The sequence below is a fragment of the Wyeomyia smithii genome, chromosome 3, assembly GCF_029784165.1.
Source record: "Wyeomyia smithii strain HCP4-BCI-WySm-NY-G18 chromosome 3, ASM2978416v1, whole genome shotgun sequence".
Taxonomy (NCBI): domain Eukaryota; kingdom Metazoa; phylum Arthropoda; class Insecta; order Diptera; family Culicidae; genus Wyeomyia; species Wyeomyia smithii.
In genome coordinates, this window is record NC_073696.1 from 128,318,047 (window position 1) to 128,345,753 (window position 27,707).

At 42.4% G+C, this 27,707-nt stretch overlaps 2 protein-coding genes across 2 annotated transcripts in view; one reads left to right on the plus strand and one right to left on the minus strand.

Annotated features, from left to right (window-relative positions):
- The window catches only part of LOC129726698 (glycerophosphocholine phosphodiesterase GPCPD1), a 96,639-nt gene extending 69,148 nt beyond the window's left edge, over positions 1 to 27,491 (plus strand). The window contains exons 3-7 of the mRNA XM_055683698.1: positions 6,644 to 6,960; positions 7,016 to 7,783; positions 7,885 to 8,352; positions 8,414 to 8,560; positions 26,566 to 27,491. Coding sequence (XP_055539673.1) covers positions 6,644 to 6,960; positions 7,016 to 7,783; positions 7,885 to 8,352; positions 8,414 to 8,560; positions 26,566 to 26,745 — 1,880 coding nt within the window. The 3' untranslated portion in view covers positions 26,746 to 27,491. The remainder of the gene's footprint in view (positions 1 to 6,643; positions 6,961 to 7,015; positions 7,784 to 7,884; positions 8,353 to 8,413; positions 8,561 to 26,565) is intronic.
- Positions 1,850 to 4,117, minus strand: LOC129726700 (CLIP domain-containing serine protease B15-like). The gene is made up of 4 exons (XM_055683700.1): positions 3,659 to 4,117; positions 3,363 to 3,592; positions 3,001 to 3,293; positions 1,850 to 2,948 (listed from the first exon to the last, which is right to left on the minus strand). The coding sequence occupies exons 1-4, from the start codon at positions 3,884 to 3,886 to the stop codon at positions 2,614 to 2,616; spliced, it is 1,086 nt and encodes a 361-aa protein (XP_055539675.1). The 5' UTR covers positions 3,887 to 4,117; the 3' UTR covers positions 1,850 to 2,613.
- Positions 27,492 to 27,707: the final 216 nt, after the last annotated feature.

Genomic DNA, 27,707 nt, shown 5'->3' on the forward strand with positions numbered 1-27,707 from the left:
ACACGCAGTCTTGTGTATCGAGTTCAGCGTAGATTTTTACCATTAAGGCGTGGCAACGCAGCTTAGACAAAGACAAACAAACCAAAACACTTTGTTGAGTCAAAATATGTAGGCAGTGGAATTTATTTCGTCCATGTTATTGTTATCTGTGCTTGGGAAGCAAGCCAAGAACAAGGGAAATGTATGGGAAAGCTTGACCTTGGAACTTTTCACCTTTTTCCACCATTAAGCAGTAAAGCAACAATGTTGAACATAATATCAAAAAATTGTTACACATTTTATCTATCCTCCGAAATATAATTGACTAAGATGCATTAAGTCGTTCGCTTGCTATAACCGTTTGAAATCTGACGCAACATTTGCCAGTTTCATTTTCATTTTCACAAAGTGTAATCTAGTATAGAAAACAAAGACGTAGTCCTACGTCAATATTAAGCATTGCAAAAACATCGCAATTTTGTGACTATTTCACCTCTGTATCCTCTAGCGAACCTATACATTAGAGAAATGACAAGACACTCACCGTTAAGGCAACTGTCAACATCAAAACGGATAACGGCAGTGCAAATTTATACAGCTCGCCGTTTTGATGTTGACAGTTGCCTTAACGGTGAGTGTCTTGTCATTTCTCTAATGTATAGGTTCGCTAGTATCCTCCGAATAAATCACTCCAGGAAATACAACACTGGAAAGAAAGCTCCGGAAGTTTTACAGAAAAATTGTTGTTTTTTTCGTAAGAACTAAAATATTTATATAAATAATCCATTTCACTCGTGCAGTCCATTTTTTAATGATGAAACACTATGTATTGTAATAACCATCTTTTTCATTTGATTTTTTTTTGATCCTGAATGAAATATTGTAACACATTGTTTCGGCTTGATCATCGTGTGGTTGTATTGTCTGATATCATATGATGAATAATTTCTCAAAAGATTGACTTAGAGTGTATCATAGAAAAATTCACCAATTACAGGCCATGTTAGATTTTGGCAACACGTCCAAATTCAAACTTTTTATGATGCCTACCGGACTAAAGAGAAAATTCAATAGCCAGTCCGAACAGTGTTGTCCGATGCTCACCGGTCTGCAGCGAAAATTCAATTCAACGCTTGAATGGTTGCTGGTGGTAACACGTTCAAAGTGTTTATGTTGCCAAAATTAAACCGTGCCAAAAACGAAAACTGCACTTTTTCTGGCACAAAACACAAAGTCTTTTTATTAGCCCTTTTGTCTTTAGTTTGTACATTAAACGAGCTTTGTTTATTCGTCTAAAAGTAATCCATACGATACACCTTTTCTATATATACTAAGGTCGCTTTTTACGCGGGTTTCCAGAATTTACGCGGTTTTTTTTTTTCTTACGCGGATTTCGGTCTTTCTTCACTCGCATTCCGGAATTCACGCGTTTTTTACGCGGATTCCGGAATTTACGCGGTTTTTTAGGCGGATTCCGGAGTTTACGCGGATTCCGGAGTTTTCGCGTTTTTACGCGGATTCCGAAATTTACGCGGTTTCTTTTTACGCGGCACGTATCCCCGCGTAAAAAGCGACTTTAGTGTATATAAAAAATATGGTTCAAAAAGGTCGTTTCACAAATTTTTTTCCGAAGTGAAAAAAGTGACACATAAGAATAATATTTTGCATTTATTTGGACATGAAAAAAAAAATTCGATAAAAAAACAAAACGGTAAACTTATTAACAATCTCGCACGGTGGCTCGTCACTAACAACTCGAACGACGTGCATAGTTTTAGCCTTCCTTTTCACCTGTAACCAGAGTCGGATGTACGATTGTGGGGTCCCGGGGCCCAAGTCTTGTGTGGGGGCTCCATAATAAAACAAATCCTTTTTTCAATCGTACGTCTATAAAACCTTTATTTGTCCTTAACAAATATTGGTCAATTTTTTTTAATACATCTCTTTACAAGGTTTCACGCTAAAAACTCATCAATTATATCATCAGCACTCGATTCCTCCAGTATATTATACTCGCAACATAAAAATGACAAATTTGGTTGAAAATCTATTGGTTGATTGAAAATCTATTTTCAATCAGATTCATCTTCGATAAAGGCTTTTCGCCAGTTGCGTTCGAAATCATTACATTAAAAATATACGCAATGCAACCGAATAGTTTTTTTTTTCTTAATTTCGTGGAGGTCCTTAAAATCTAGCTCTGCCTATAGCATATATAAGAAAAATATTTTCATAATCGGAAGAATCTTCTGTATATAATCATGCACTTTTGCGAAAAATGTTCAAAACTGAATACAAAACAACTCAATGAATAGAGTGCTTCGTTTCCGCTACTTTTTTGCAACAAAAGGCATTAAAAACATATAAAAAAGTCGGTTCTCGGGCCTGTACCTCAAAAACCATTTTGTAATAGGCTTTTGAATTTTCATACAATATTTTCTGGTGCTAAATCTAACAATTTAAGTAGAAAATTACCTTTTGGAGGCAACTGATGAGGAGATCCTCATTAGATCCTGAATTACATCATAGGTTTAACTGTTTTATAGTCTATGTTCAGCAACGGTATAGGATTACATACTTATTAACACGATGTTCGTATCTTTTCAAAAACCCTTTCAATGGAAATTGAGCTGACTAAAGCTCACCAGACTTCGCTCTGCAATGGCTCTCATCTACAATTTCTTGTATCCATTCGATATATTTCTCCACGTTAGTGTAAATTCCAGGATAGTTTTCCGAGCCGCAGATTCGAGATCCAAAACTTACTATACCAATTTGATACCACACGACGCCAACTTGCCTAAGTAACGGTCCCCCAGAATCTCCTTTACATGAGTCTTTTCCTTTATCGCCTCCTACGCAGAGTTGGGTTTCAGTCAACGAAATATTAGCTACTGCAAACGATCTGTCGCAAACATCATTAGTTCGTCCTATTAAATCTACATGTAATTGCACGGCACTTCGAATTTCTGAAAATGGGTTCTATATTTTTGAAATATACAATTTTACTATTTATTTTACCTGTAGAAGTTTGACCCCAACCAGTGACGGTGAAGTCTTCTTTGTCAATAGGTAATTCTCGTATTGTTAGATCTAATGGCAAACAAACAGGTCTAACGTACTTTCCAAATGCAACTTCTTTCTTGAGCTTAAGTATCGTGATATCGTGCTGTTTGTTTCTCACTTTAATGTCATAATCAGGATGAACAGTAATGCTCTCTACTTCAAAATCTTGTCGACAAACTTCATCGGTACCTATGATAGTACAGTTTTCTTTTTCTAATGTATTCCATTCGCTAAACCGTACTCTGTGCCTAGAACCAAAAAAAATCGAAACAATAAATACCTCTTCAGTTGGAGAAACATGGCTTAGAATGTCGTACAATGTCCATTTTTTCGGAATATCTACGATACAATGAGCAGCCGTTAAAACAAACTTTGAGTGTATCAATGAACCGCCACATTTAGGAATAATCCTATTGTTTCCAATATCGTAAAGAAGCAGAGCTGCCCATGGATGCTCCCCGAGCGGAGTTTCAACTCCCCCGATAATACGGTTTGCAAAATCCAGAGCCCCACATCCTTCTGGATTTAGTAAACTTGGGCAGCATACCTGTTGATTTTATACGCAATTGTAATGTTCAAATATACTGAATGTAGTAATAACATGCAATATTACCAATGGAATTTCTCGAGGCCCTGACAGCTTACCACATCTGCTCTTATCTAAGTATTGTGATTCTTTGTAGGTCGCTGCAGGGTTTCTAAGAAGTTTGATAGCATATTTGCAGTTTCGAACTGGAATGCATATACCAGGCGAGTTACATGGGGTAGTACAGGTTTCGTTAACCTCCAAGTTTACAGAAAAGTTAATACAGCAAACCAGTAATAAAACTATTGCCTTCATGATCTTTATATATTAAACTATTTCACACACATCCAACAGATTGCTCAGCAGATCACCAACAACTGGTGTTCGTGCTTACTGTCGATGATTGCTATACGAACGAAGCAGAAACTGATTAAAACTCTATGTACAGGATGCTGGGATCAATTCATCTAATATTAACATTTATGAAGGCAAACAAATGTATAACGTTACTCGCGTATGTAACATCAGTAAAGTATTTTATTCGAATTACAATCCTTATCCATGTCCGCAATATGTGTTCTACCGATGCTGTGCAGGAAATCTGGGAATCCCCAATACAATACATTTTGATTACCACTAACAATCATGCTGTAGGTCGCTTGACTGTACGAAGAATCAAATTATTTTGCGACTTGCGACAAAGATGCGAAAAATTGACCGAATTCAAATTGATTAAAAAGACAAAGAAATGTAAAAAAACTAGTTAACGTTTGTAATTCGAACTTAGTAACGTTGTGTATTATTGAATTTATATTCATAGTGCATGCTGGAGATCGTTTGTTTTCTCTCTGTTTTTATTTTCCTGTAGACTATTTCACAAAGTTTCAAATCTAAATTATTTAAGTACTGGAAACAGTTCGACGCATAAAATTACTCAGTTTACTCCGCAATGGTCAAATTGCTCGAAATACAAAAGGTCGCTATTTTTTTCTTGATCTTCTTACATTTAAATCAAAGTTGATTGATATGTTGACTGTTACAGGAGGTCTCATTTGTCTTTGAAAATGACTTGTTCTCCTCAGAAAGATTCGTTTTGGGAAATAAAAAACATTTATTGTTTAAAACTAAATATCCGATCAAAATACCATCAAAGGCGAGGTAATAAAGATCACTGAAGATGATGAAGTTTCGATAGCATCAAGCCAGGGCCTAGGTATTTATATTGTATCATCTATATGCACTAGAAACACTAGCGAGTTGTAATAGTTCTGCGACCGCTCATGTAAACTAGTTTCTTAACTATTTGTAACGATAAATGAATGTCACATCTATTTCAAGTGTTCTTGCTCTTACTACGCCTTGTGATGAAACATTGAAAATTGAAATGTGATTTGTAATATAGTAATCTTCCTTTATTCAATGGAAATCATCATTCTTGAATTTGATCTAGCGTTTTTATTCATTGAAATAAAATTATATTAAAGGTTATAAATGCCTAAAACGATTACTAGCACAGACGGCATTTACACTTTTTCAGATTGCAAAATTATTTCATTATTATTCGTTTTCCGGTCACAGCAATACATTAAAAAAAAATAAGACAAATTTATCCACGGAATAATAATAATTATTATTATTGTTCATTTATTGACATATGTAACGTAAGACAATAGCGTTTACGAGGTTTGCCGGGTCTGCTAGTTAATTTTAAAAATCGAAAGATAAGATCTAGAACAAGAAGTTTGATAAATCAGTAGTTTTTTTTATTTGTTTGTAGTGCTTCACGTAGTTTAAAAATTTAAGAACTTCTGCTACTTTAATGTATGACAATAAACGCTATCGATAACAATCACTTGTAATTCGCTTACCTTTGAGGCAGAGGGCCATTATAAGGTATAAGCAAAATAATTCAATTAATTTATTTATGTTTCGTATTGATCCTGTTTGAAAGATTTACTATATGCAACATGCAAATTTTTTTTCAGTGTTGTGATATTTGTATCTGGTCTTATAACTAAACTATAATAACTTTTGAGCAGTTTCAGATGTAGAACTTGTTTTTTAATATCTACCACTATGAAACGAACCATTCGCAGGCTGAAAACTATGAAATAACGAAAGCAAACTTAGTTTCAACTATTAACAACAGAAAAACATAATAGAACTTTACATATTACAGGTGAACAATGGTACCCCATTTCACGACACTTAGTAGATCTTTTCCGCACCCTTTGTGACAATTTGAGTTAATTTTCAAAGTGTTATTTGGAGCTCCCAGTGAGCATGGAATGATGATAAATGTTTGGTGGATTCATGCAGAGCTCGTATATAGATATCAAGCCGTAAAAATACTCAGCCCTATTGACGTGTAAAAATTTACGGTTGGGTATTTGTATACGAGTGCTACGTGAAGACACTCTTTATGTATGATAAAGCCACAGGGATAGCGTCAAATAAATAGTTTTCTCAACACAATTAAAACACTTAACTTTGCTACCGTTATTTTTCGTATTCTGACAATCCTTGAACTTTTTTTTAAGTAAACTGCGACGACATACATATTTAGGGTATAAAAAGTTGAATCATTAAATGTTGTTTCTTAGGATCATCTGTTTCTTGTTATGCGATTTACCCCAGTATTCTCTAAGTATGTGATGCCCCATTAAAAAAAAGTTTGACCAGCCAGACATGATCCGTCTACCGACGCTTGCAAACATTCGTTAAATTGGATAAATTTGCTTGAACGCAGTCCACTTAACTGCTCACTTCATTGCCACTGTTTTGACATACAATATACTGAATTACAGAACCACTTTGCAGCAATACATAAATGCAAAATGACTATATACTTTCGACAAGGGCTTCACAATTTGTACTGTAATTGATTGCACTGAACTCACTTGTCGAAAACAGGCTGCAATTTAATCTCAAAACAATTGTCGTACTTGTCCAACATTGCCAATCGATTACGTGTAGGAAAAAGAAGTTCTGTATGTTTAAATTTTACGTGAAAGATACTAAATCCTGTTTTAAGCTTTTTGATAAATTATTTTTTATTCTATTTTTTCGCAGACAGCGAGAACGTCTGGTGCATAGAGATCAATTTACCTCAGAATACTGCTGTTAGTTACAGATATTTGATATGTTCAATTGACCCCAGTAGCGAAAACGTGCACGTGCGCCGTTTTGAAACTCATATTACTCCACGATCTGTTCCGAACGACAGTACAACGATACAGGAAACTAGAATAGACACACTTGGTGATATCGAAGGTTCGGTCAAACTAGACAAGGGTTGGTTAACAACCGAAACAATTATACAGTTCAAGTTCTTCAACAATCCTTTTTCGGTTAAGGAACGAATTAAGAATCGATTACTTTACGTAAAGGTATGAGCAATTGAACAAATTCAATCATAATTTATAACGTTTAATGCTGCTTTAGATAACACCAATGAACTTGCGCATAAACGCAGAATCACATCATTTAACGAGCCTAGAAGAGTCATTATCCAATGATACTCGAGAGAACGGAATCGAACACCAGGCCTACGCTTTTATCGAATTGGTTTCTTTTCGAAATCCCAATTCGCTATTCGAGCAACAATCGCAGTTTGGTTGCCCGTATCACCCTGATGATTTTATAGTTTTTAACGTGACAGTAGCTGAGCCGGAGAATGTTGCTTATCTCGTGGACCTTTACGCCTATAGTTCTAGATCGACAAAGGATGATCCTCCATACCACCTAGGCTATCATTATATTTTACCAAACTTTCTAAAGAATTCTGAAGGAATATTAGAACTTCCAGTGACTTGCGCCACTAAACATCGACCTTTAGGCATGATGCGTATCGAGTATCTAAAAGTTACACCGTTATTATCATCCACATGTAATCTGGAAAAATCTTACATTCGCTACTGGAACAAAAGATGGACTGGGTTAGATGTAGGACATCGTGGATCCGGAACTAGCTTTAAGACGAGTGAAGGTAGTGTGATCCGTGAAAACACTATCGCCTCTCTGAAAAAAGCCGTAGCTCACGGAGCCGATATGGTTGAGTTTGATGTTCAACTGAGTAAAGATTTGGTACCTGTCATCTATCATGATTTTGATATTTATGTCTCACTCAAACGCAAAACAACTCTCGAGACGAACGATATGTTGGAACTACCAATGCGTGAATTGACATTAGAGCAGCTCAAAAACTTGAAGGTAAATTATAACTTATCAAACAAATTGTCGCATCAATTGAACCCATATCAAACATGATTGTTTTATGTGCACATATAATATTATTGCTCCCTTGAGCGCAGGTCTACCATGTCGTAGAAGGTAGAAATCGTGAAGCAAAGTTCTTTGATGAAGATCTTGATGAGCATCAGCCCTTTCCGCAGCTTGCCGATGCGCTGGAGTTAATTGACCCACACTGCGGCTTCAACATCGAGATAAAGTGGTCGCAAAAACTGAAAGACGGCAGGATGGAGTCCGATTTACACTTTGATTCCAATTTATACGTTGATTGTATTTTAAAAGTCGTTCTAGAAAAGGCTGGTAGTCGTCGTATTGTGTTTTCCTGTTTCGATGCGGATATCTGCACTATGCTACGACTGAAGCAAAATCTGTATCCCGTGATGTTCCTCACTCTCGGTGTGACCAGCCGTTATCCTAGTTATCACGATCCGCGATGTAATTCGATTGAAATGGCCGTAATAAATGCCTGTGCCACTGAACTGCTGGGAATTGTGGCTCACACAGAAGACTTGTTGCGAGACCACTCTCAGGTTGGTGATAGTCAAATTTAATTTCACCTGAAACATTTCACTTTTATTATATCTCTCGCAGGTCAACTTGGCAACCGAAAAAGGGTTAATTATTTTCTGCTGGGGCGATGACAACAATTGTAAAGATACGATTAAGCACTTGAAAAGCCTAGAAATTCATGCTATTATCTATGACAAGATGGACATCTACTCAGATAAGGCTGTTAAGGTAAGCCGTTTGTTGGACGAAGTGTGTTGTATTATTGTTCATACCTTTAAAGCTTTGTGTACCAAAACTTATTGTTGTGTTTTTTTTTCGTGGCAGAAATTTTTGTACATTGCATTAATAGCGAAACTAGTAAACTGATATTTCTGGCATATTTATTTGTTTTTATAATTAGCGTTACCATTTCTCATGAGTGAATAAAGTTTTAACTGCTGTTCCTTGTTTCGAGCATAAAATTGTGTCAATTTTAATATTTTTTCAATCGCCATTTTTGATTTGGCTGAAACTTTGAATGCTGTTAAAGATGACATTTTGTGCTGCTGTTATTATTATTATTTTTTTTTTTGAATCACGACTAAGTTGTGAAAAGGGTTCATGTGAAAAGAGAATTGATGAGCGACTACGGTTTGTTTGATGGCATAGTTGTAGATAGAGGTTTTGTTTTTCTTAAAAAAATACACCGCGAATTTTTTTTTTAACAAAAAAATTAAAATTACTTTTCTCAAAAAGCTCTTTTTTTATTGTTTTAAACTGCAAAAGATTAGCTAAATATTGATGGTTGAATAATTTTTGGATTATTGGAGGTTGAATGAGATTGGAGAAACAAGAAAGTTGAAATTTTACAAACATGAAAAAAGGTTAAAGCCAGAACTTTTTGTTCGATTGGTATTTCGGCAAAGTTTTAGACAGTGATTTTGCCCTCCCAGAAAACATATACACCGCACAGTGTGTCCAAATCGAGAAACGGACGGCAAAACTATTTTTTCAAGTCCTATGTTATCCATATCTTCTAGAAAGTTGCTTCGTTTACTGCTGTCCTTCATATGCTCTAATGGAATTAGTTACAAATTTCACTGTATAGAGGGCGCCATATCTAACTTTTAAACGTGACTTACTAGACGAATGGTTTCTTCTGCAAAGTTGTGTAAAATTTGATTACAAAAATGTTTGCTGAATACCTCAAACCTCTAGAAATTGAGATTTCAGAGCTACAAGACGTTTTCTAAAAAGGCTTTTTAAAACCAGTTTTTCATCCATATGTTCAACTCTAAGGCCTAAAACATGACTGTATATAATTGAGAGTGACGTGGTAAATCAAGATGAATAATATCTAGTGATATATTGGTTATTATATACAGTATTCATGAATGAAAACTGGAAAAAAAGTGTTTTTAAAGGCTTTTTTTTATTTGAGTTGAAACTCGAAAAGGCGCAAACGAATCCAAGCTTCTATGAAGCCATCCGATAGAGTACCAAAAATATAAATATAAATTAAAGTTTCAACTGCTGAAAAAAACTCCCTTTTTTAATCTGGGGTGACATTGCGCATTTCGTTTCGAGCAACTCGAACAAAACTAAATGATCGCTGGGGGGCGTTATGTTTAGTTTTTCGTATTTGTTTCGATTTTGCGGGTTAGATGAGCCGCAGGACAAATGAAAATGACAGCTCCTTTTAAGCTTAAAGCATAACTGGCGTTATGTGACCTACTCGAAAATAGCGAAAATCGTTTGAATCGAGCTGCGCAATGCTACCCCTGGTTTTTCTCTATAAAAAAACTAAACACATTATAAGCAAACACAATAAAAAAATGTCAAAAAATAAAAAAACAATTTTACAATGTTAATTTTTTGGGAAATGAAGACATAATTATAAATTCAACATCTTGAAAAAACACTTTCTAAAAACCTGATTGACCGACCCTCGTGGCTAAATCGTAATAATCGAGTAGAAACGGTTTGTTTGATCGGTATAGTGTGTTCGCTGTAAAGAATGCGTGAAAAACTATTTTTTTGTTGTTTTCGAAAAAACTTGATTTTTCTATCTCCAAGTACAGTCAGCTATCATTGTTTAGCTAACAGTTTGTAATTTTCGTAGAAAAAAAATCAGATTCTTTAATAGTAATGTTTCTGAGATTTGTGTTTTTGATTATGTAGGTATTTGCTTAAAAAAATGTTTTTTGCTTCAAAATGTCCAGCGGTGCGTTCTGAAAGCACAAAATTAATATCTACAACTTCGACCAAGACACTATACTGATCAAACAAACCGTCGTGGCTCTAGAAATATTTCTCTTGGTTTTATAAAAATTGAATTCATTTTGCATGTCATTTCTCTTTTGCAGTTTTTTTATAAGAAACGGAATTTAAATAAAAATAAACTTCTATATTTTTTCAGAAAGAAAAAAATATTCACAATTCTGCTGAAACGTCAAAGTTGGCTCTACAAATATTTGTAGTCATCAATACCCCGTTTACATAAACTTCTTTTCACAAATTAGTCGCGTCATTCAAAAACAATATCAGTAGCCCAAAGTGACTTCTTTAGTCTATAAGATCTGTGCAAAGTTTCAAGTAGATCAAAGCTGGTCGATTGAAATGGTTGCCCGTTTTAATGGAATTGCACATTAGCTTATTAGTATCTAGGAGCCACCTGTACAAATCTTGCCTGCTTAATCGCTCTGAACACATACAAAACAAATGAAACTTAAATATTTTGAAAACGTGCTGTAATCATACTAAAGATTGACGGTAGTAAGCAATAATAGCTTACATTTCTGACAAAGCACGCAGCGCTGTCAGCAAACCCGCAAGCTTTGATGGCAACCATTGCATGAAGCGACCTGAAATATAACGAATGTTCTGCCGTTCCAAGCATATTTGTCCCAGCGTGCATAAGGTTTGTGTAGAACATGGGACTACTATGATTGGAACGGCAGTGTATGTGTATTCACGAAGTCGAAAACATTCGACCCGGTGGTACCCAAAACTGCCAAAGTGATGTTACATTTAGAACACTGTGGGTTTTCGTTTTGTATTAGCACTGAAGGGTAATGAAAATACTTGCAGTGGGGGTGAGATTGAGCCATTTAACCCGTGGCTTGTCAGCCATCTCTTCCGGGTTAGAAGACTAGTCTTTCTTGGTTAGGTATTCGAGGAAACTTATTCAAGAAAGATTTGTCTTGTGATCGCCATGGGATGACTGACAAACAATGGGTTTGTATGGCACAATATCACTCCGACTTACGGTACCATAAAACGCTATCTAAATTCTTTGAAACAGTGTAGAACTCGTTTACTGACATTTTGTAGCGTCATTTGGAATTTTTTTAACGCGTCAACAGTTTATGCATATAGGATGATGAAGAACTATTAGAAATTATCTATAGCTTTCAATTTGGTCAATGGCAAGTGTTTTCCCACGGTGCTAAGTGATTCTGAAAAGTTATATTTAAAAGTTGTATTTTTAAACCGAATATGGTAATAAAATCAATACCAGGACGCTCTGTAAACAACTTACCAAACGATGGTATTCTTTTCGTACATGATTTGATATGAACAAGTCCATGCCAAATGATCTAAAAAACTCAAATTTTCCAAACTTAGTTTTGAAATATTTTAGCTTGATTACACATCTCAATGTTTACTACTCCGTGATTGATTCGAATCAATGAGAATAAACCGAAAGGGAAACCTTGTATACTTCTATTACTATTACTATTATATTATCATATGATTATTTTTAAAAATGTTTAGAAAAAATGCCCACAACTTAACTTTTAGGAAAAAACTGTCTGACATTACTCCATCCCAAACTATTTACCAAAGGTATCAGAATAACGTCAAATGTCAATTAAAAACAAATTTCTAGCGAAAAATCGACTCTGCTTTGTTTTTTTTTAATTTTTTTATTTTCATTTTTTAAGCTTAAATTCGAAATAACTTGAATATGGATGCGTTGAGGACGTTGATCTTTAAAACATTTCAATTATAACTCAATGCCAAAATCATTTTGCGTCAATGGAATACAATTATCTCTAAAAACCTTGTAGTTTTTTTTTCTTCACCTATCGTTTATTTGACACGGCACAAAATATCTGATTAGATCATACATACATACATTATATCTGATGACTTAAAATCTTTAAGCAAATTTTTTATCCACGCTGCCGACTACGAGCTGAGAACCTTGTAGTTAACAAACAACTATGAAACTTTACCTCGAAAAATTATCTCGCATTTCTCAATTCTGGCCTTTTTACTAAAAGCTTTGTCATAACATTAAATTTGTTGAAAAACGATTCAAATTTTTTTTTCAGTGAAAATTCATTGTTTGTTTGGTATTGTTTTCAGTAAAAAAAAGGTTTTATTTAGTAGAAATTAGACGATAGGTTATGTGTCATGGATTTGCTCAGATCAAATAGTCCCATATAAATAGAAAAATGACAAAAAAAAACAAGATTGTTCTATTACTTTCGTCATTAGGACTTCATTTCTTCGCCAAACACATTTTCAGACAATTAAAAAAATTATGCCATAAGCGGAGAACGTGCATAATTTACAATAATTTTAATAATTAAGTGTTATGAAAGGCCGCATGACTAAAGCATTTCTCACTATTCAAGCATATTAAGAAAGATTTTTCAAACAATAAACTTTGTTTAGAGAAAGAATACATACACAACCATTACACGAAAAAATTCCGCTTGCCTGCACTTAATATTTTGAAATAGCCTTAATTCTTGTGGACTGCTTGTACATAATTAATTTATTTCTTCCGACATCTTTCATGCGTCGCAATTTTGAAACACATCCTGAATTGCCAACACCCATGATGCATTTCAACCTTTGATTTTGGTTGGTTACAGGCCGTTTGATTGGTTTCAGGAGTTATATTTAAATCGCAAATTTTGACCGTTTTCTGACATTTGTCATTCTAGGTAGAGAGTGACGCTGGAACCTCTCGACAGCATCCGGTTAACTTAAATGTCTAATGATGTTGATGTTTGTGTCCTGTGTCCTAGTTTGTTGCTGTGATTGTCTTATGGGAGGAAAAAAGATCGGAGAACAATAAATAAAAGGGTAACTTTAATGTTCCCATGTCTTTTTTTTTTTTTAAAGGTGGCGGGGAAATCTGCAAACAGACACCTGAGAAGAGAACTCAGGGTGTGGGGATGAGACTAGGGGAGAGATGCTGGGGTAGTTACACTCGCCCAGGCACCTACTGATCCCTGTCCCGACCCACTAAAACCCCTCCAGTCTCCAGCCCTGGTTTTCCCGGAACGACGGTTAAGTATTACGTCGGGGAGTGGCTTTTGTGCGTGATGCACCCTCTTTACTCTTATAACCTCCTAGCTAACTACCTGGAGACTGGTAATTAGCTACCACTGGCGTGTTGGTGGTTGACCCGCCACACACGTTGCAGCTCCAGAACAATCTGAGAGGCGGCCGCACAGACCGCGTTCCAGATGTCCGGGTCGTCGCACATCCTCCGGACTAGATTGTCCGGAGTAGTGCCAGGCCCGCTCACAGCCATCATGTTGCTCCTCGCTCTTACGAAACGGGGGCATACGAAGAAGACATGCTCAGCAGTCTCCTCCTCCTCCACGCACCCGGGACACATGGGGGACACCGCGTGTCCGAACCTGTGCAGATATTGCCTGAAACAACCATGGCCTGACAGGATTTGTGTCAGGTGGAAGTTCACTTCACCATGTCGTCTCCCGACCCAGCCGGATATCTCCGGTATGAGTCGGTGCGTCCATCTGCCTTTTGTGGAGTTGGACCATTCCCGCTGCCAGCGGAGCATCGAGAATGACCTTCTGGTACCTCGTATGCCCCTTGTGTCACGTTGGTCGAAACACTCTCTGTCTTCCTTGATGGCGATGCTGATAGGCATCATGCCGGACAAGACACAGATTGCATCGTATGACACCGTACGATACGCACTCGCAACTCTCAGGCACATGAGCCTGTAGGTACTTTCCAGTTTACCACGGTAACTGTTAGTACCTAGCGCTCTGGACCATACCTAAGTATGGACGAAACCACGCTGGCAAGAAGTCTTCGCTTGCTGCCATAAACCGCTGAGCTATTGGACACCATACGAGATAGTGCTGCAATAGCCGATGAGGCCCTCTTACAGGCATAGTCGACGTGACTCCCGAACGTGAGCTTGTCGTCCACCATAACCCCCAAGAGCTTCAGGGATCGCTTCGAGGTGATGGTGCAGTCTCCGACTCTGACCACCGCCTGTTGCTCCGATTTACGGTTGTTCACAACCGTGACCTCCGTCTTATGATGCGCGAGCTCCAGTTTCCTGGAGCGCATCCAGTCCTCGACCTCGACCTTGCGTATACAGTGCGCGGCCGTCAACTCGACCTCCTCGATAGACTCGCCGTAAACCTCCAGCGTTATGTCGTCTGCAAAGCCGACGATCACAACCCCTACAGGGAACTTGAGTTTCAACACTCCGTCATACATGACATTCCACAACACCGGGCCCAGGATAAAACCTTGCGGAACTCCTGCGGTAATTGGGACGCACTTCTGACCCTCCTCCGTGTCGTAAACAAGTATTCGATTCTGGAAATAATTTTCCAGAATCTTGTACAGGGACACCGGTACATGGATGCTCCTGAGCGCGAGCGCTATGGAGTCCCAACTGGCACTGTTGAACGCATTCTTCACGTCGAGCGTGACGATTGCGCAGTAGCGTATTCCCCTTCTCTTGCGCTGGATTGCTACCTCCGCCGTCTTGATGACGGAAGAGATTGCGTCCAGCGTGGACCTGCCCTTCCGGAAGCCGAACTGGTTACTTACCAGACCGTGTACACCCTCCGTGTACCTCACCAGTCTGTTGAGGATGATCCTCTCAAGCACCTTGCCCGCGGTGTCCAGCAGGCAGATAGGCCTATATGCCGATGGGTCCCCTGGCGGTTTCCCAGCCTTCGGCAATAAGACCAGTATCTGCCGCTTCCACCTGTCCGGAAAGAGACAGTCATCCAGGCACCTCTGCATGACTGCTCTGAACAGCCCGGGGGCCGTTTTTATCGCCAGCCTGATCGCCAGGTTAGGGATACCATCCGGTCCCGGTGCCTTGCTCACCTTTAGGGATTTGGCGATCACGATGAGTTCCTCATTCGTAACCCTTGCCTCCTCCCCTGCCTCGACACGGCTGTCGTCGCTCACGGATTGGATGCTCGGCAGGTTGGCCGACCATCTCTGGTCTATGTCTGAGATACTGGAACGTCGGACGTGAGACTCGACCGCCGGAGGCCAAGGACTTGGCTCGTGGCGTGGAAAGAGTCCCTTGATGATACGCTCCAGCATCGCTGGTGATCGCTCTGCAGGCGCCAGCGCGCCTTTAGTCTTGGCCATTACGATCCTGTAGGCGTCACCCCACGGATTTGTATTGGCACTCGCACATAGCCTATCGAAGCAGGCCCTCTTGCTGGCCTTTATCGCACTCTTTAGCATCGATCTTGCCGAACTGAATGCTGCGCGGCGCTCTGTCCTCTCTTCTTCGTTTCGCGCACGCTGCATCCTCCGTCTTGCACGGAGGCACGCACTGCGAAGGTCGGCTATCGCGTCCGTCCACCAGTAAACCGGTGGCTTTCCATTCCTAGGTTGGCGAGTCCTAGGCATGGTGGCGTCGCACGCCCGCGATAGCATAGCAACTAGTTGGTCAGCAGTCGGGCGGAGCCAACTGCCCCCCTATGGCAGAGCTGAATGCCACCACGGGTCGGTAATTGGCGATTACCGAAGGCCACGGAAGTGCTCACTGCTAGCAAGCAGTCCCGGACCATCAGCGGGAGCTAGCCTAGGTCGTGGCGAGATTCAGGCACTGGGCCGCTAGATTCTCGCAAAAGCCACACTGGCCGGAAGCAGCTCCGACGGAGCGAGTAGTGCCGCTCCCACCACCCAAATGCACTATACCGCCCATTGGGACTGATGCCAGTAATGTTCCCAATTACGGCAACTGGTCGCATCACTATAGGATAAGAGTCGGATCTCGTTTTCGTACCATGATTTTGGGCTGGCACCTGCGCCGAGCTCCCTTAGTAATGTCGTGTGATAACGGCTTGAAACGGCGAGATTACAACCGGTGCAGGGGTCTCCGTCCCGTAAAACCTGGCAGGCCTTCCAGTACGTTCCGAGTCCATTGCCGGGTGGGAACCCGGCAGGAGTAGGATCAGATGTCTTTCCCTGACTTGCGCCGGTCGGGGGTGTCATAGTTGCCCATAAGGCGCTATGGCAGCCGCCCCTAGCCATGGCCTCACTGCTCCGGCATAGACTACCTTGGGACCATTTAGGCGACTACTCCATTATGGATAAGGATAGCGGCTGGTAGGGGGACCCAATAAACAAAAATGTTTAACTCAAAAACAAAAGAGACGGGTGCGGAGGGGTTACCAAATCCCTTCGCACGAGGTGGCATCCAACGGTCTCCGCAGAAGAAGGAGGAGACGGATGCGGCGAAGTCTGGAGGTGGAAAAACGGCGAATCCGTCGGTGTCCACACCAGACATCTCGGTAGACGGTCCCTTGCTAGTCAAGGCCGTCGAAAGGTGTATGGACACGCGGCCAAGAGTGGCGGCGCTGTCTGAACAACTCGATGCCATAATCGAGTGTTTGGCGAACAGGTGAAACATCGCTGGCGACCTGAAGCAGAGCCTCCTCCTGCTTCGGAGCACCATTGATGAAGCCAGAAAGGAGCACGAAGAACTCGTAGCTCGGGTGAAGGCGGCCGAGAAAGCGGCCAGGACCGGGAGGGCGACTGCATCTAAAGAGGTGCAGACAGACGCCCCCTCGTTCGCGTCGGTCTGCTCCACGGGGCAGGTCGCTAAGCGAACGAGGCAGTCCCCGGGGGAAACGGCCCCCGGGAACACCAAGAAACGATTGGTCGTGCTACTCACACGGGAACACACGCCAACCGGTTCAAGGTCCACCGCGGAAAAGGCACAGGTGGAGGCTACGGGCAACCCTTGGACTACCGTAGAGGGTAGGAAGCGTCGGGAAGGTGCGACGCGACATGATGGCGGAGCGGCCAGAGGACCAAAAAAGGTCAAAAAGGCGCGGAGTAGGGGTGATGCCCTCATACTCAAGACGGATGGGTCGAAGTACTCAGAGGTCTTGAAGAGGATGAGGGGGGAAACCCAGCTCAAGGATCTGGGGGCGGATGTGCGGAGTATCCGCCGATCTCGCACTGGCGAGATGATACTTGAGCTCCGGAAGGACGCCAAGAACAAGGGGGCTACCTACAAAACGGTAGCTGAAAAGGTCCTAGGGAAGGAGGTGCAAGTGCGGGCACTCACCTCAGAAGTGACTCTCCAGCTTAAAAACCTGGACGAAATCACTGAGGGGTGCGACATTGCACAAGCCCTAAAAGCGAAGTGCGGGGTGGAGGTGGCTAAGGAGTCAATCCGCCTCCGCAAAGGTCCGGCGGGGACCCAGATAGCTACCTTCCGACTACCGTCGGCGGACGCTAACCTGGCCCTGAAAGAGGGCAAGTTGAAGGTCGGCTGGTCTGTATGTCCTCTGGGCATACTACAGCAACCAGACATTTGCTTCCGGTGCTTTGAGGGCGGACATAAGTCCTGGACCTGCAAGGGGCCCGATAGGAGCCAGCTGTGCAGGCGATGTGGAGGTGCAGGCCATAAAGCAAAGGACTGTGTGGAGTCTCCCAAGTGCATGGTATGTTCCGGGAAACGGAACGCCAAACACTTTATGGGAGGCCCCAGGTGCCCAGCCGGTAAGCCGGCTGTGAAACCACGGGCGTAAGGGTGACGCAACTGAACCTGAACCATTGCTTCGCGGCTCAGCAGCTGCTACACCAAGCAGCCACTGAGTCGTTGTCGGACATCGCCGTCATATCGGATCCCTACCGCATCCCTCCCGGAAACGGTAACTGGGTTGCGGATAAGTCCAGTTTGGCGGCCATATGTACGACGAGCAAGTTCCCGGTTCAGGAGGTTGTCTCAACCTCAGAAGAAGGGTACGTAGTTGCTAAGGTAAACGGAGTGTTCTACTGCAGTTGCTATGCTCCGCCCATTGGTCTACCGAAAGGTTCACCCAGATGGTCGACCTCCTATCCATGGAGCTAATGGGCCTAACGCCGTTGGTGGTGGCGGGCGACTTCAACGCTTGGGCTGTTGAGTGGGGAAGTCGCTTCACGAACTAGAGGGGCCAGATCCTGTTGGGTGCTTTTGCAAAGCTCAACTTAGATCTGGCCAACGTTGGGAACAAAAGTACATTTAGCAGAAATGGTGCGGAGTCGATCATCGACGTGACGTTCTCCAGCCCAGGACTGATCAAGAACTGGAGGGTAGACGATGGCTACACTAATAGCGACCACCAGGCGGTCTGTTATAGTGTAGACAACAACGAGAAGCGGCAAGCGACGGGTAGAGCCAACACTCCGACCGTTCGCGGGTGGAAGACATCGCACTTTGATGCCGAGGTATTCGAAGAGGCAATGAGAAGGGAGCGCGAGGGGGGCAGTTGGCTCCGCCCGACTGCTGACCAACTAGTTGCTATGCTATCGCGGGCGTGCGACGCCACCATGCCTAGGACTCGCCAACCTAGGAATGGAAAGCCACCGGTTTACTGGTGGACGGACGCGATAGCCGACCTTCGCAGTGCGTGCCTCCGTGCAAGACGGAGGATGCAGCGTGCACGAAACGAAGAAGAGAGGACAGAGCGCCGCGCAGCATTCAGTTCGGCAAGATCGATGCTAAAGAGTGCGATAAAGGCCAGCAAGAGGGCCTGCTTCGATAGGCTATGTGCGAGTGCCAATACAAATCCGTGGGGTGACGCCTACAGGATCGTAATGGCCAAGACCAAAGGCGCGCTGGCGCCTGCAGAGCGATCACCAGCGATGCTGGAGCGTATCATCGAGGGACTTTTTCCACGCCACGAGCCAAGTCCTTGGCCTCCGGCAGTCGAGTCTCACGTCCGACGTTCCAGTATCTCAGACATAGACCAGAGATGGTCGGCCAACCTGCCGAGCATCCAATCCGTGAGCGACGACAGCCGTGTCGAGGCAGGGGAGGAGGCAAGGGTTACGAATGAGGAACTCATCGTGATCGCCAAATCCCTAAAGGTGAGCAAGGCACCGGGACCGGATGGTATCCCTAACCTGGCGATCAGGCTGGCGATAAAAACGGCCCCCGGGCTGTTCAGAGCAGTCATGCAGAGGTGCCTGGATGACTGTCTCTTTCCGGACAGGTGGAAGCGGCAGATACTGGTCTTATTGCCGAAGGCTGGGAAACCGCCAGGGGACCCATCGGCATATAGGCCTATCTGCCTGCTGGACACCGCGGGCAAGGTGCTTGAGAGGATCATCCTCAACAGACTGGTGAGGTACACGGAGGGTGTACACGGTCTGGCAAGTAACCAGTTCGGCTTCCGGAAGGGCAGGTCCACGCTGGACGCAATCTCTTCCGTCATCAAGACGGCGGAGGTAGCAATCCAGCGCAAGAGAAGGGGAATACGCTACTGCGCAATCGTCACGCTCGACGTGAAGAATGCGTTCAATAGTGCCAGTTGGGACTCCATAGCGCTCGCGCTCAGGAGCATCCATGTACCGGTGTCGCTGTACAAGATTCTGGAAAATTATTTCCAGAATCGAGTACTTGTTTACGACACGGAGGAGGGTCAGAAGTGCGTCCCAATTACCGCAGGAGTTCCGCAAGGTTCTATCCTGGGCCCGGTGTTGTGGAATGTCATGTATGACGGAGTGTTGAAACTCAAGTTCCCTGTAGGGGTTGTGATCGTCGGCTTTGCAGACGACATAACGCTGGAGGTTTACGGCGAGTCTATCGAGGAGGTCGAGTTGACGGCCGCGCACTTTATACGCAAGGTCGAGGACTGGATGCGCTCCAGGAAACTGGAGCTCGCGCATCATAAGACGGAGGTCACGGTTGTGAACAACCGTAAATCGGAGCAACAGGCGGTGGTCAGAGTCGGAGACTGCACCATCACCTCGAAGCGATCCCTGAAGCTCTTGGGGGTTATGGTGGACGACAAGCTCACGTTCGGGAGTCACGTCGACTATGCCTGTAAGAGGGCCTCATCGGCTATTGCAGCACTATCTCATATGATGTCCAATAGCTCAGCGGTTTATGGCAGCAAGCGAAGACTTCTTGCCAGCGTGGTTTCGTCCATACTTAGGTATGGTGGGCCAGTGTGGTCCAGAGCGCTAGGTACTAACAGTTACCGTGGTAAACTGGAAAGTACCTACAGGCTCATGTGCCTGAGAGTTGCGAGTGCGTATCGTACGGTGTCATACGATGCAATCTGTGTCTTGTCCGGCATGATGCCTATCAGCATCGCCATCAAGGAGGACAGAGAGTGTTTCGACCAACGTGACACAAGGGGCATACGAGGTACCAGAAGGTCATTCTCGATGCTCCGCTGGCAGCGGGAATGGTCCAACTCCACAAAGGGCAGATGGACGCACCGACTCATACCGGAGATATCCGGCTGGGTCGGGAGACGACATGGTGAAGTAAACTTCCACCTGACACAAATCCTGTCAGGCCATGGTAGTTTCAGGCAATATCTGCACAGGTTCGGACACGCGGTGTCCCCCATGTGTCCCGAGTGCGTGGAGGAGGAGGAGACTGCTGAGCATGTCTTCTTCGTATGCCCCCGTTTCGCAAGAGCGAGGAGCAACATGATGGCTGTGAGCGGGCCTGGCACTACTCCGGACAATCTAGTCCGGAGGATGTGCGACGACCCGGACATCTGGAACGCGGTCTGTGCGGCCGCCTCTCAGATTGTTCTGGAGCTGCAACGTGTGTGGCGGGTCAACCACCAACACGCCAGTGGTAGCTAATTACCAGTCTCCAGGTAGTTAGCTAGGAGGTTATAAGAGTAAAGAGGGTGCATCACGCACAAAAGCCACTCCCCGACGTAATACTTAACCGTCGTTCCGGGAAGACCAGGGCTGGAGACTGGAGGGGTTTTAGTGGGTCGGGACAGGGATCAGTAGGTGTCTGGGCGAGTGTAACTACCCCAGCATCTCTCCCCTAGTCTCATCCCCACACCCTGAGTACTCTTCTCAGGTGTCTGTTTGCAGATTTCCCCGCCACCTTAAAAAAAAAAAACTGCCCCCCTCGCGCTCCCTTCTCATTGCCCCTTCGAATAACTCGGCATCAAAGTGCGATGTCTTCCACCCGTAAACGGTCGGAGTGTTGGCTCTACCCGTCGCTTGCCGCCTCTCGTTGTTGTCTACACTAAAACAGACCGCCTGGTGGTCGCTATTAGTGTAGCCATCGTCTACCCTCCAGTTCTTGATCAGTCCTGGGCTGGAGAACGTCACGTCGAGGATCGACTCCGCACCATTTCTGCTAAATGTACTTTTGTTCCCAACGTTGGCCAGATCTAGGTTGAGCTTTGCAAAAGCCCCCAACAGGATCTGGCCCCTCTGGTTCGTGAAGCGACTTCCCCACTCAACAGCCCAAGCGTTGAAGTCGCCCGCCACCACCAACGGCGTTAGGCCCGTTAGCTCCATGGATAGGAGGTCGACCATCTGGGTGAACCTTTCGGTAGACCAACGTGGCGGAGCATAGCAACTGCAGTAGAACACTCCGTTTACCTTAGCAACTACTCCCCTTCTTCTGAGGTTGAGACAACCTCCTGAACCGGGAACTTGCTCGTCGTACATATGGCCGCCAAACTGGACTTATCCGCAACCCAGTTACCGTTTCCGGGAGGGATGCGGTAGGGATCCGATATGACGACGATGTCCGACAACGACTCAGTGGCTGCTTGGTGTAGCAGCTGCTGAGCCGCGAAGCAATGGTTCAGGTTCAGTTGCGTCACCCTTACGCCCGTGGTTTCACAGCCGGCTTACCGGCTGGGCACCTGGGGCCTCCCATAAAGTGTTTGGCGTTCCGTTTCCCGGAACATACCATGCACTTGGGAGACTCCACACAGTCCTTTGCTTTATGGCCTGCACCTCCACATCGCCTGCACAGCTGGCTCCTATCGGGCCCCTTGCAGGTCCAGGACTTATGTCCGCCCTCGAAGCACCGGAAGCAAATGTCTGGTTGCTGTAGTATGCCCAGAGGACATACAGACCAGCCGACCTTCAACTTGCCCTCTTTCAGGGCCAGGTTAGCGTCCGCCGACGGTAGTCGGAAGGTAGCTATCTGGGTCCCCGCCGGACCTTTGCGGAGGCGGATTGACTCCTTAGCCACCTCCACCCCGCACTTCGCTTTTAGGGCTTGTGCAATGTCGCACCCCTCAGTGATTTCGTCCAGGTTTTTAAGCTGGAGAGTCACTTCTGAGGTGAGTGCCCGCACTTGCACCTCCTTCCCTAGGACCTTTTCAGCTACCGTTTTGTAGGTAGCCCCCTTGTTCTTGGCGTCCTTCCGGGGCTCAAGTATCATCTCGCCAGTGCGAGATCGGCGGATACTCCGCACATCCGCCCCCAGATCCTTGAGCTGTTCCCATGTCTGGTTTGTGTAATCTTTAAAGATAGTAAGCAATATACGATGAAAAAATGTGTGTATTTTCCAGTTACTAGCCCTTATTCCTATTTAATGAATTATGCATTAACTGTATATATTTCATTTGATGAGCATTCCACGTCAAGCGTTTCCATCTTTAATTTTTTTTTGCAGATAGGGATAAAACGTGGTAAACACTCTAATAAGCAAATAATTCTATAAAGTTTGATAATAAAATATACTCTTTCATCAATTCTGAATTTTTTTAAAATAATATTTTTGCTTAGATATGCAAACAAAACGCGCATGTTTGAGCATGAGCATGAGCATGATTGACCGCCCGCGGTTGCTACTCCGTTATTGCCAGATCAGCTGTAATTACACAGAGAACCAATAGATGATGTTTGGGACCAACATGCATCCTCAATGTGTAAAAACTGGTGACCTTAATATTTGTATTAGGCAATACCAGCGCCGGCCGCATCCGAATGCAGGTCAAAGAAGGAATTTGTATAGGAAAATGTTGACATGATACTCGCTTATTGGAAGCCGAAAATACCTCTGCACTTCCACGAGAAATCACTGGGATGCTGGAGAAAGGGCAAGGTACACAGCAGGGTTCGTTTTGGTAAACGATGCGCTGGTTTCGAGTGTCGGGTTCTTTAGAACAAGTATCGCGCGAACAAGTTCATCATATCCGCCACGATATTCATAATGCGATTCGAACTTATTCAGTTTGACAATGTAACACCGCAACAATAAATCGTACGCGAGAATACTAGACCTTTGATCAAATTGGGACAACTTCAAATGATATGGTATCTCCTCGTAAGGTGATCCCCTGTCCCTTTTTACACCGAAATCAAGGGCGCGTTGTTGATCTATCTTTAGATAATTCGACCTCATGGGGTTCGTTCTAGGGGTTCGTTCAACCGGACATTTCTACCTAACAAATCGACCAACGACGTTTCTCGTATACACTTTGTCTGCTCTAAAAAAACGATACGATCCCGCGAAAAACACACCTGAAAAACAGAATATAACAATGATGCGCGCTTATTACGAAAACGAACCATGAGTATATTTCTTGCCAAACGGTCCGCGATGTAGCCTTTGCTACTCGTAGCCATCAGCTATTTGTCAATCCCGAGTACTTTCGAAGAAACGACTGCACGTCGGCCGACGCGATTCTTTAGAAGGTATACATTGTGTTTTCGTTAATCGCGATATTTATCGACCGGACGAAATCTTCGGTTAAACAGTCACAGTGAGACATGAACAAGTATCTGGGTATAGCCCTCGAAATCACTATATTCTAAAAACGTTCATATAAGTAAAATGCTCCCGAGCCGGAAACGCAGTTTACATCGAAGCACTATGCACGACCGCTCTATTCCCTCCTACCGACGCAGAAACTCGGGGACACGACTTTTCACGCCGATTCTATCTTAGTTGTCGATGCGAATGTTGCCTATTAAATAAAAAAAAATTGGCAAAGTTTCATGCATGCAAAGCCTTAATAATTTAAAAATGCAAATTTCCATATTGACCAATATATGGTCTTAAGTTTGTTAACAAAATGCCGACCTAGTCATGTTTGGAACATTGTATACAAAACATAAACAGCCCAAAAGCTAGAAAAATCGGAAAAGTGAAGCATAAGATTTCATGTATTATCACTGCACCATACTCCCAGCTTTCATAAACCACACCATTGCTCTCGAGGTGAGAACATGTTTGCTAATAAAACCCTACTTGAAGCCTGACCGTGCAAAACCGTGGTAGATGACGGATTCAAAGTATACTATGCGTCATATTGGCTCATTACTAAGTGTAGCTACCCATTACCTTATAATGGGTGTGATACTGTTGGAAAGATAGAAAAATGGCAAAGTTTGGTGCATCTAAAACATTAAGTGCAAACATCAGGTGTAGATGTACATACTAATCAAAAGTCTTGAAATTATTGACAGGACCAAACCAATCATGATTATTTCAGGCTGACTAAATAATCCTCGAAAGTCAAACTCGACTCCATTGAATTTTCTATTACCTGTCATGCGAGAGTCAGTGCGTTTAAAAATTCATGGCACACGACACATCAGTAAATACAACTTAATTAATCTATTCTACCATAAATTCTAATAAACAACACTATTACACAAAACCACACGAAAAAAGTCTCCAGAAAAACATCTTAATTGCACTCTGTTTTCTATATGGACAATCGAAACTGCAACAGTTAAACATTCATAACGGCCACAATCAAACGGCAACGGCACGGCAACGTCGTTCCTCAAACTGGCAACTACGTGGTATCCGGTGGATCATCACATGATGTAAACCATATTCGAACGCGGACCAATTAGAAAAAAAATAAAATTCCAAAAGCGAATCGTGTATGTCGTATCGAGCCCGTTGATAAGAAGATAACCTACCTCACCTGACGATTCTTGTGGGAGAAAAAAAGTAAAACATTTCAAGACTCATCGCGCAAACAAAAAAAACCCTACTCGCAGCCGAAAAGCTACCACACCTCGTACACCCAACAGATCACACATTCACGCTTCTGCCAAAGTCCAAAGCCCGCTAAAAACCACTACACACATAGCCTTACATTCATGAAATGTTTGATACAAAAAACATATACTCATCTGTTTTAGTTTGGTTATGCCTATGCCAGCGAAACAAACGCCGACTAGCACAGCGCAACGCTATTCTCTCCGCTCTCCAGGAAGTGTCGTTCTCTTCGTTCACACCACCATATGCACTCCATTATCGCACGTTAATAATGAACCGCTTGTTAGCGCGACGCACGAAGTAGGCACTCACACTCACGCAACCTAACTGGCCTAACAATTTTCAATTTGATTTCGTGGATAAATTATAACTTCCACGCATAGAACACTGTGTTTTTCACAAAACCTTCACTTTTCTCACTTAAACAAAGCATCACAGATCACAACTGTACACTTTTTAGCAAGTTTGGTCCCTCATTTCACTTATAAATCAATAACTTTAACGAATTGCTTTCGGGGCACGTATTATCGGTTAGTCGTGTTGCCAGCTCTGCAAACAAAACGCGCATGTTTGTTATTTAAACAAATATTGGATATTATTTTCAGAATACTCGTTATTAACATTTTTAGACGACACTTCTTTTAATACAACCATAATAAAACAACTTAAAAGCACTTGCTTAATGAGTACACGCACGTTTTATACTAAATTTTTACATCGTCTTTAGCAAACTACGTTTAAGAGTCAAAACAATGTTAGCACAGAAAACAGAGAAATCGCATTTTTCTCATGTAACTTGCAATCCAAATAGTCAGACTTAATCATTTTGATCAAATGGCTTGAATAAGTTTATTTATTCATTTCATCAATCAGAAGTAGACAATATACATTATTCTAATATTCTCAAACAATACAAGGCCCAATTATCTACAATTCTGTGCTACAACTATGTTCTAGATCTAATTAAGTTGATTGATCGGGTTTGTAAACCGTGATCTATTCAACGTGGAAATGCTCTACACTTTTCACTTAGAGAAGAATGAGTTTAATAAACTTCAGACTTCAATATCGTGTCTAAATTACAACACTACAAGTTGAATACTCACCACCTATTTTTTAACGCGAATAGGTTGTTGATAAATTCCACACATTTTGTAAGATCTATTTGACACATTTCATTGCATAAGTTATTTATTTTCTTAAAAAATGTACATTCAAAAGTTATTAAAACGTATATGTTTATTATTTTTTGTAGGAAAGTGTATTTTTAGTTGGTGCTCGTGAGTCCCAAGCTGCAATTTTACAGCAAATTGATGTAGAAAACCGCCACGAGCAAATTACGCATCAAGAATCACTTGACCAGAGCAGAACTATGATGAAAGCAGATATAACGGATGTTTCTCTTGGCAGTTTTTGTGCAACGAATTCTGTTTGATTATCGATTGAATCCTAGAAAAATGAGAGATTGAAGACATCAATAATTGCTACTAGAGTAATAACAAATTAGAAGTTGCGCAATCATTTGATATTTAGGAAATAGATATTTCAAATTTACCGAAAAATACTAACAACAATAGATGCATTCTCATAATGTGGCGGTTTTGGGAAATAGTAACCGTTGTTTACAACGTGTTTTCTGCTATGTTCTTCAAGCCACAGTTTAAGAATGATTAAAAATGACGATTATAGAAACGGGTTGCTAGTACCGTGAGGCGCCCTCATTCCGTGCGGCTCCTTATTCCGAGCACTTCGTATCAAAATTTAAAAAAAATATATAAAAATTAAAAATAGTGAAGATGATTTTTGTATACTTCCAAACATACTTTTTGAAACATCTTCTTATATTTGATATTTTTTTCACATTTTGATACGAGACGCACGGAATAAGGAGGGCGCCTTACGGTAGTTTATTATTATTTGTTTATTTTTTACAATATGTTTTCTACCACGCTTTATGAAGCCTTAGATTTTTTGAGGATAGCGATTATAGGTTGATGATAGATTAATTTTCTTGAGATATTTTGGTATACCGTTATTATTATCACTCCTTTTGCTCAGTAGATTATCATACACCTACATGGTGACTAATAGGCCATGAGAACTATACAAAATTATTTTTCTATAGGAAAATGTTAAAGAAGTATAATAAAATCAATTGTTTTTAAAACTGTTTCGAGTAAATATGATATCACTGTTCGTACTGAGCTATATATCACAGCCATTAACCTATTCGCCAAATAAGTTCTTCCAAATTTAAATTATTTTTGCAATTTTTGTTTCTGCACTGCTATCGGATAATGTATGTATTCAAGGTTATTCAGCCTGTTACGTTACTCCGTTACTCTGGTGAAGAAGTCATCCAAAAATTGTGGTACGGAATAAATTACTGGAATGATC